Genomic DNA, 8,830 nt, shown 5'->3' with positions numbered 1-8,830 from the left:
GGTATCCCATGGGCTTGGAGAGAAAGCAGGGGTGTTGGCACCACAGTTGGGTGCTAGATCTCCCAGAACACTAGATGCACCCAGATAGAGCAGCCCTTAGAGGCCCAGGGACCTCCCTTCACCCCTCAGTTGTCCCGTGCTGGACAGGGCAAAGCTCACCCACCTTTTCACCTCCTCCTCCTTCTCCCCATCTCCACCTCCAGTTTCCCCGGCAAGGGGTGTTGGGTGCTCTGGGGCTCGCCTGCCCATTGTGGTCTCTGACTCTGCCCTGCCAAGGGAATGTCCCCCCTTAGAAACGAGCACCAGTGGCCAGGGTGCAGTTTATATGTCTTGCTGTTGTTTGATGTACACACATCCACTCTATTTACTACCAAATAAAAGAAATACATCTGTGTTGCCAACAGAAACAGTTCGCAGCCTGACTCTGAGCTCTCCCAGGGCCTGAAGGCCCTCAGCGGGTATGGAGCACTGTGGAAACTCCTATAGTACTGGCACATAGGAGTCTGAGGGTCCGTGGTCATGGGGGAGTAGTGAGGGTAGGCCAGTTTGACCAGGTGGCTGGTGACAAAACTCCGGCATCAACCTGCCGCATGGGAATTTGTCAGTGGGAAAAGCTGAGGTGGGAGCAAAGTTACCCTGCTCCCTGCCCATCCGTGCTATCTGTTCTTAGCTCACTTGAGCCAGGGGCCATTGAGAAAACCGGCCACTCAGGGTCACTTAGCACAAAGTACATGACCGTACATATGCCTGAGCTATCAGAGTAGCGCTAAAAAAAAATGTGAATGGGTGTGTTAGAAACCTTGGGCTACTTGTATCGGGGAGAAATACAAACAAGACGTCATGTGTGGTGTGTCAAGTGAGGGTATTCTATGTTGCTTGCACTCATCCATGTATTTGGTGGCCGCTGTGGAAGGTGAGATCATTTTCATTGAGCAGGGCTTTGACTGGTGTGAAGATCGGGCTCAGAGGTGTAGGTAGACAGAGGAAAGCTAGGGTCCACAACCTGAAGGTGGTAAGAGAATAAAAATGAGAGGCGTCCACTCAGCACCCTGAAACAGGAGACCCTGGCTGTCCAGACTTTCCCTAGAGAATGTCCAGAGGAATTTCAGGAGGCTTTGTCCCTCCCCCCAAAATATCTTCTTTAGTGATTGGTTCTCAAAGCTTCTGGGAATCTTCTCAGAGGCAGAGGCTAAGACAGCAACCAGCTCTGCAGACCTGTACTGGGTTTCTTCTGGCAAGGAGGTCTCAGAAAGTCCCACTGTGCCTCACTCAGAAGAGCACCAGTATTCCGTAATGTCATCGCTTCCCTCCACAAACACCAAATGCCGAGCAAACCATCAGGACCCCACTGAGCTGGACTGATCATGTGAGCACCACCCTCCTCTTCCAGGGCTAAAATGTGGCCCTGGGGTGAGAAATACCAGCCCCAAAGCAGCAAAGCTCCCATGCGGGAGGAAAAGTGAGGCCAAGGGGCTTGGACAAAGGATAAACTGTGCTTGTGGAAAACCAGTTATGTCTTGACTTTCAAAAGCCTGGGTCAGTCAAGAACCGTTTTCTAGAATCCAAACAAATAGAGAAGTATTTTCTTGGCATTTGATAACATCACGCTCTGGCTGTAAAATCTGAGGACATGTTTGCTATTGCAACATTATTTTTAATGAGCTGTTACTGGCCTGTCCCGCAGTTAGTATTGCCAACAGTAAAAGGCACCACTCTGTTTGCAGGTAACACAAGGAACAACATATTTTGACCCCGATATTCTGTTTATTTTTCATTTACGACACATGCCCTCGTTTTTATTCCAAACCAGAGGAACATAAAGGCAGATCTATCTTCAGTGGGGTCCAGGCTAAAATTTTGCCACAAATACGCACACCAGTTTATTTGGGGCCAGTTTTCCATCAACAGAAAAACGATAGCGGTGTTTCTGCCACAGTAGAATCAATTGTGTCGATTGAGTTGGAGGAGCTTGGCAACACAGAAGGAGAAATGAGAACGCAGACAGGCGCTCCCCAGTGGTTGTGTCCTGCTTGTGGCAATGCTGGCTGAATTCTTCTCTTCCTTGCGGTTCCTCAGACCCCCATGTCTAGCTCCCCAGCTCCAAAGAGGCACTGCCAGGAATGTGATCAGGACGGGACACACACACACACATACACACACACACACACACACACACACACACACACACACACCACAGAACTTGAAGGCAGGCAGCCATGCTAAGTTGGCAAGGGACCCCTGAACACCTACTTCCCTTGCAGACCAGTTCTCGCAAGGGGTCTTGGAATGCTTTGCCTCTGGCTGGCGACCAGGGTGCAGTGGCTTGAGGAAAGCATTAGTCAGGACAAGTGGCTACCCCCTAGACAGCTTTGGGCACCGATGGACACAGAAAGACTGGTTGGCAAGGTTGCAGTGGACTGCAATCGCGCCTCCCTCAGCCAGTGGCGCATGCCTTCTGCACTGGGCATCTGAAATTCTCCCAGCTCAGCTGAAACCTCCTACTCCATCCCAAGGACTGCTAGGTTTATTGAATGTACTTCCAGACTCAGCCAAACTCCAAGTTTTGCCCTTCCTTCAACACCTCAGGGGACAACCACAGCCACCACAATCTTATCTAGACTTTTAAAAGGGCTGCTTGACCCAGCAGCTCTTGAAGGAACCATGGCTTAAGGAAAGAAGGCAAGCTTCAACCTTTTCTGGAGAAAAATACCACCTGTCTTTAAGCTCAGGGCTGTCGTTTTGTTCAACTTTGCAAGCTAGTTAAACCTAGGTCTTTATACCCTTCTTCTTTGCTCCGAGGAGGGCCTCTCAAGCAGTAGAAGGTGCACCACGGAAAGAACACCCTCGGTCCTGAACAAAGCCGCCTCTGTCTCCTCTATGGTCCGGATTCTAGGGTCTCGAGTCCAGGTCAGGTTTAGAGAACACAGAGGCAGACAGAGACAGAGGCAAGAAGAGTTTCCCTGGACACCTACTCTGGGGACCCGCGAGGGGGGCATCCAAAGTTACACACTCCGGCAACGTGAAAGACTTATTTTTTCTTTTTAATTAATCGATTCCACAACAACATGAAGTGTAACAATAGTTTGTGAAGGGTTTTTTTGTTTTGTTTTGCTCTGTTTTCTTAAAAAGGGACTGAACTCTAGCAGAGGACAGGGAGGGAAGGGGGAACAGACTACTCAGAACGACAGAACAACAGGTGTAGCCCACAGGAAAACAGGGCAAGAGGCCCCGTGGAGTAGAGGGTGAATTTTACAAGAAAACTGTACATTTATCAAATAAGTTAAGATTCTCCTATGTTGATTGTCCTTCACTTAAAGCGCTCGCTCTACCTGGCTTACTCCTCTGAGCATCGCTGCCCTACCTTGCTTTCTTCCTCCCCCCCCTCCTGCTTAGTCTTCCCTCTCCATTAGTGATCATGCTGTGGCCTGGTGGTCTTCATCCCCACAGAGGAAGGGGCAGGGCTCTAGGGGAATTTTGTACAATATTGCAGAGGTCAAAGCACGACAGTTGCGGCAACGTAAAAACGGGACAGCATAAAATGTATTTTTTTTCCTACAATAAAAAAATTTTTTTTGAACCCAATCTCTCAAGCAGGTAACACAGTAGTGACAGTGATGTTAAATGACAATTTTCGGACCAGTGATAGACCACTAAATAAAACGCTAGTGATAAATAAAAGCACAGGAACCCAGCCAGATATGGAGCTGTTCCGAATTCTAAAGGTCTGATTTGGGGCTTTTGTTTTTTTGCCTATAAACGTTTTGGTCAGAGAATTCTTTAGTCAGGAGCTGAGATAAATGACGTTAACTGCCACAGATCAGCCGGCGACTAGGGATCCTAGCAGAGGTTACTCGGGTTTTGAAAAGAAAAAAAAAGTGTACGTGGGAGGGGGCAGATAACTGATTGGGGGTGGGGGAAAACCACACCCAGAAATCCAGAAATAAATATGAATTCTCTCTCCGGATTTTGAAAATAGTTCTATAGAAAATGAATAAACTAAAGGAAGTCGGGTTTTGAGCTTATTTTCCTTCTGTAAAAATACCCTCCTCCCTTAAAAATGGAAATTTAAGGGGAGGTCTGCACATTTATCAAAAAAAACTTTTCAGTTGGAAGTTTTGACCTGGGAATTTTTTCGCCCTCCCACCCCGTTTTCTCTCACTGGTAAGCAAAACCAAAAATAAGAGGAGAAGCGCCTCAAATTCATAGGAATGAATTGCACGGAAATGCATTGCAAATACTTACAAAATGCTATTGGGGGGTGGGAGGCAAGGCAGTGAGCCCGAGCCCGGTTCCCAAGGCCGCTGGCCACAGCTCTGCGCCCTTGGCCCAGCCCAGTCTCCTCCGGGGTCCCCGAAAGGTGGCCGGGTGCTCACTCCCTCTCCCCTCTCCGGTCTCACACCGGCCGTAGCAGCGGCACAGACGAGACCACAGGGTGCGAGTAGTAGACTGGGTGCGGGAAGGTGAGCAGCGGCTGGCTGACCGGCACCGGGGCCCCTGCGGCCGCAGCCGCACCCTCCGCGGCAGAGTTCTCGTGGTAAAGGATGGGCACGCGCACGATGCGCTGCGCGGCGGCATGGCTCAGGTTGGCGGCCTCCAGCTCGGCCGCCAGCTGTCGCTTCCACTTGTTGCGACGATTCTGGAACCAGATCTTGACCTGCGTCTCAGTGAGGTGAAGCGACGCGGCCAGGCCGGCGCGCTCCGAGCTGCTGAGATAACGTTTCATGTCGAAGGTGGATTCGAGCTGGAAGACCTGGCTGCGCGAGAAGACGGTGCGCGTCTTCTTCTTGCGGCACGCGGGCTTCTTCTCGGGGCTCTCGGCGCCCGCCTTCCAGTCCTCTGAGCCGGGTGTCGCCGCAGTCGTCCCTACAGTTGTCCCGGCCGTGCCCGGCACCGCCTCGCCTTCTTTTTTGCCTTCCTCTGAATCGCTCTCTTCCAGAATGATCTCGTCCGGGCTCTTGGAGTCCAGTTCCTTGTGGTCGGGGTCAGCCTTGAGCAGAGGCTCCGGGGAGTCGCGGTCCGTGCCGGACGCAGGGGAGGAGTCTCGCAGGAGGGCCTTCTCCGAGGCTGCAGAGACAGACAAACAGATGCACACTCAAGCACAGCGAACGACACGATCTTGAGAGAGAAGGGAGTCTGGGGGCAGCAGGTGCAACCCACGCGTTAGCCTTCGGGCTCCTGATCCTTGGGCCTTAGCTTTCCCAAGGTTCTCCTCTGTCTCCGCTGGGCTACAGCGGGGCGCCAAGACCTAGGATTCCCTTGCCTCCCAAGGACCAGGGAGCCGATGATGGCAGCGGGGCAGCTCCTTTTATCCCACGTCTCCCGTTCCAGGGGCCAACGGAAAAAGTATCCGTGGTTAGGGTTTATCCCTGCCTTCCAGGCCTACCCAGGCCATCCCAAGCCACCCATTCCTGCTGGAGGCCACTTTGCCCGGGAAGTGCAGCGCCCTGGCCTCCAACTCCTCTTTTCTCAGCAAGTGGGATTGGAATCCCGGGCCTCCTAACCGAGCGCCCAGGAAAGAGGAGGGCTAGAGGCCAGAGGAAGTTGACCAAAACTCGGGTTTGCAGCTGTCGGGGCGTCCCGTAACTATATTAACAAGCCCGGGGCGGGGATAGGGCAAGCCCGTGGGGGAGCGAGGGGAGAGAGAAAGTTCAAAGAGAGGTCGGTACCTTCTGGTCGCGGGAGGTGGCCGCCGGCGGGGGTCAGGGTGTAGGGGTACCACCAGGCCGGGGAGCGCTCCAGGTAGTGCGCGGGCAGGGCAAACCTCTGCGCTGGGATCTCAAAGCGGGGGAAAGCCAGGTCGCCCACCTGCGAGAGCGCAAAGCCGGCGGCACCCTCCAGGGCACCTTTGGCTGCGGCAGCGGCCGCGGCGGCCGCGGCGGCGGCGGCCGAGGCCGGCGCGAAGAGCGTTCGTGGGGGAGGCTGAGGTTTCGGGGGCGGCCGGTGGTGGTCTCCGTTGAGCAGGTTCCTGATGGAGAACGGGGATTCCTTGGGCGCGGGAGGCTGGGGTGGCGGCTGCGGGGGCGGCGCGCTGGCAGTGCCCGAGGCGTCCGGCCCGGGCTCCGGCATGGTCCCCAGTCCTCCGGGTCCCACGGAGGGAGGGAGCGGGACAGGCGGGCGGCGGGGCGAGCAGGCTAGGGGCCGGAAATCAGACCATAAACGGAACTCAACTACGGGACTCAAAGTCGGGGGCCGCCCCGGGCGCGAATCGAGCCGCGGGAGGGCGGGGTGGGGACCGGGCCGGGGCGGGCTCGCATGGGGGGGGAGGGGTCCAGAGGGGCGGGGAGCGGACCTGCCTCTGCGCCGAGGGTGCGAGGGGGCCGGGTAGAAGCTGCGGCTCCCCAGGAGGAGGCTGCAAGAGCGGTCCCCGGCTTGGGATGCGTCAATCCGGCGCCGGATGCTAATGATGAAATCAAAATGTCATCCAAGTTAAATGCGGGGAGTATACGGCGATTGGGCGCGTACAATGGCAAATGGGATTAGGCCGGCCAAGGCGCAGCCGAGCCCGGGCCCCGCAGCCGCCTCTGCCACCGCCCCCCTCCTCGCCTTCCCTCGGATTTTGGCGCTTTGGCTTCGGGCTATGAGAGCCCGCCTGTTATTGGCTTTATATAGTCCAATTAGGCAGCAAATGAGGACAAACCTATTAGCACAAAAGGATATTGGCTCTCGCTAAAGAGGCACTCGGAGAGCTCCCACCAAAGCGGGAGGCGCACGAGGGACCCCGAGACGGAGACGCCCCCGGCAGGCCGGAGCACACCGACCCACGAGAGTCTGGAGCCAGCACCTCCCTCTACCCCCTGCGGCTCGGCCTAGGGTTTGCTGCTGCGGGGCCCGCGGGAGGGGGAGGGGCAGGTCAGGCTGGCCCGAGTCACCTCGGGGTTACACGCGTTGGGCTGACAGCCTCCGCTCTCCTACCCTCCCGGCACGGCAGGGGCCAGCTGTCCCCACGCGGGCCCAGGAAGCAAGGTGCCACCTCGGCCGGGGACGAACTCAGTGCTCTTTCCCCAAAAGACCTGCTAAGCAGGGAGAGGGCAAGAAGAGGGGAATTAGGGTTCTCCACCCACCGTCTAGTGGAAAGGAAGAGAGTTCTTATGTCGGTGGGCTCGGGAATCCGCGTAGCCTTGACCTTGGGCCCTGAGAACCGAAGAGTCAATCTGAATCTCCCTGGAGTAGGAGAGAATCTGCGACTCTGCACTCTTTTGAGAACGCAGGACCCTCCGATGCCCGCGCTTGCCCCACCTAAGATGGTCGGAGTAGCGATGTTCCTGCACTGACGGCTGCGCTCCGAAGGACACTACTCTTTTCTAAATGACAGCGTCCAAGGCTCAAGGACCGACTCCAAACCTGCAGTCCGAAGACAGCACTTCCCCAAGAAGTTTCCGGGTGGCGTTTAGAAGCTACCTAATGCCTTAATACAGGCTCTGAGAATCGAAGGCACAGCGGAGTACCTTTCTCTGTTGTCACCGTGGCAGCGACACCTGCAGCACGCCCTGAGGGCCTCCAAATCCCTGGAGAACCAAGGCGGTCGTCTGAGGAATAGTTGGACTCCATCCGCCTTAACAACTTCCAGAGTCAAGCAGGAAAGGAAGCCCGAGAGACAAGCAGTTCAATTATAGATTTCAGCGACAAATAAAACAGAACTGTTGGTGGGGTCTTTAACCCGAGAAAGATGACAGTCTGTCCTCAACCCTGGTGAAGCTCCCTTCACACCTGAGCTTTCTCCGCCCCACCCCTTTCTTTTTCTTTCGGTTGAGCCTTGCTTAATTCAAGCCTGTCCTCCCTAGTGCCGACCTGACCGTTTGGGGGTCCCCAAATGGGAAGTAGGTTTATTTTATTTTTCAGTCCTCGGGCTCCTGAGCACCCTCTACGAAATCTTGACGGGCGTGTTCAAAGTTTTGACATTCACCCCACAGCAGCGAACCCTTCATTTGCCTTGTAAGCAGTGCTTCCATAAATGGTTATTATTATTCCTCTGAGTTTGTACAAGGTTTTACTGGAATGCACAAGGGCACATCATCTAAAATCCGAGTGGGAACCAATCACAGCTCGGTGGCTCAAACAGAGTGGTAATACGCTCAGATTTTATAGAGAAAAGGTGTCCAGAGAGGAGACCATACCTAAGGCACCCAACCAGTGTTGGACAACTAGAGGTCATTTCCCTCCCCCAAAAGGCAGAAATCATTCTCTGCGCATAGGCGAAGTGAGTTCGGTGCCCACTGCTTGCACACAGCAAACCTGGTGGCTCAGTAGTGTGCCGGTCTGGGGGAAGCTGCGGCAGATGTGGGCACACTCGCTAAAGTTCTGACGCAGGGAGGCTACTTTAAACTAGGAAAAGGGGAAAATACTTTCCGAAAGGCAGTCTGTCGTTGTGAGTCAGTGCCTACCCTATCCTTTGCCTACCCTGCAAAGTCAATCACCGTGTCTCAAAAAAACAAGAACAAAAAACAGACCCTCCTGAGTCCGCAGGCGGGGAAGATGTTCTGTCCCAGGATGGGCTTCTAGCTGTTCACAACTCTGAGCCTAGGTGTACCGACCCAAGAAGAGTAGGAGGCAATCTTCTCGGGTCTCGGGCCGGATCCAGCATATGCATAGTGTCCCTTAGTGTCCCTTTCCTTAAGCACTAGAGTGTGTGCGAATGTGTGTGTTCACGAGAGGTGGGGTCCCGTTATTTGGCGTCAGCATCCCCAGCTGGACTTCAACAACAGAAAGCGTAGAGTTGATCTTTTCTTTCCCGTTCAAGAAAGCTCGCGTCTTGGTCGCCTGGACAGCAGCAATTCACTTGCTCTCAGGGGAGGCTAGGTCCCTCCACTTGCCGGCACCACGACGCCATACA

At 54.6% G+C, this 8,830-nt stretch overlaps 1 protein-coding gene across 1 annotated transcript; it reads right to left on the bottom strand.

The window, feature by feature from the left end:
* Positions 1 to 4,393: 4,393 nt before the first annotated feature.
* Positions 4,394 to 6,066, bottom strand: Hmx3 (H6 family homeobox 3). Its single transcript, XM_075974867.1, has 2 exons — positions 5,667 to 6,066; positions 4,394 to 5,064 (listed from the first exon to the last, which is right to left on the bottom strand). Exons 1-2 carry the CDS (start codon positions 6,064 to 6,066, stop codon positions 4,394 to 4,396), a joined length of 1,071 nt encoding a protein of 356 aa, XP_075830982.1.
* Positions 6,067 to 8,830: the final 2,764 nt, after the last annotated feature.

The sequence above is a fragment of the Microtus pennsylvanicus genome, chromosome 5 (genome assembly GCF_037038515.1).
Source record: "Microtus pennsylvanicus isolate mMicPen1 chromosome 5, mMicPen1.hap1, whole genome shotgun sequence".
Classification (NCBI taxonomy): Eukaryota; Metazoa; Chordata; class Mammalia; order Rodentia; family Cricetidae; genus Microtus; species Microtus pennsylvanicus.
The sequence above is the reverse complement of the archived record's forward strand: the minus strand, read 5'-3'. Positions and strand labels throughout refer to the sequence as shown.

What these genes read in the sequence shown, in the direction of transcription:
- Hmx3 (XM_075974867.1), bottom strand. Translation starts at nt 6,066, where the DNA reads ATGCCGGAGCCCGGGCCGGACGCCTCGGGCACTGCCAGCGCGCCGCCC. An exon ending in CCACCTCCCGCGACCAGAAG is followed by an intron (nt 5,065 to 5,666) that starts GTACCGACCTCT and finishes CTGTCTCTGCAG; the next exon opens with CCTCGGAGAAGGCCCTCCTG.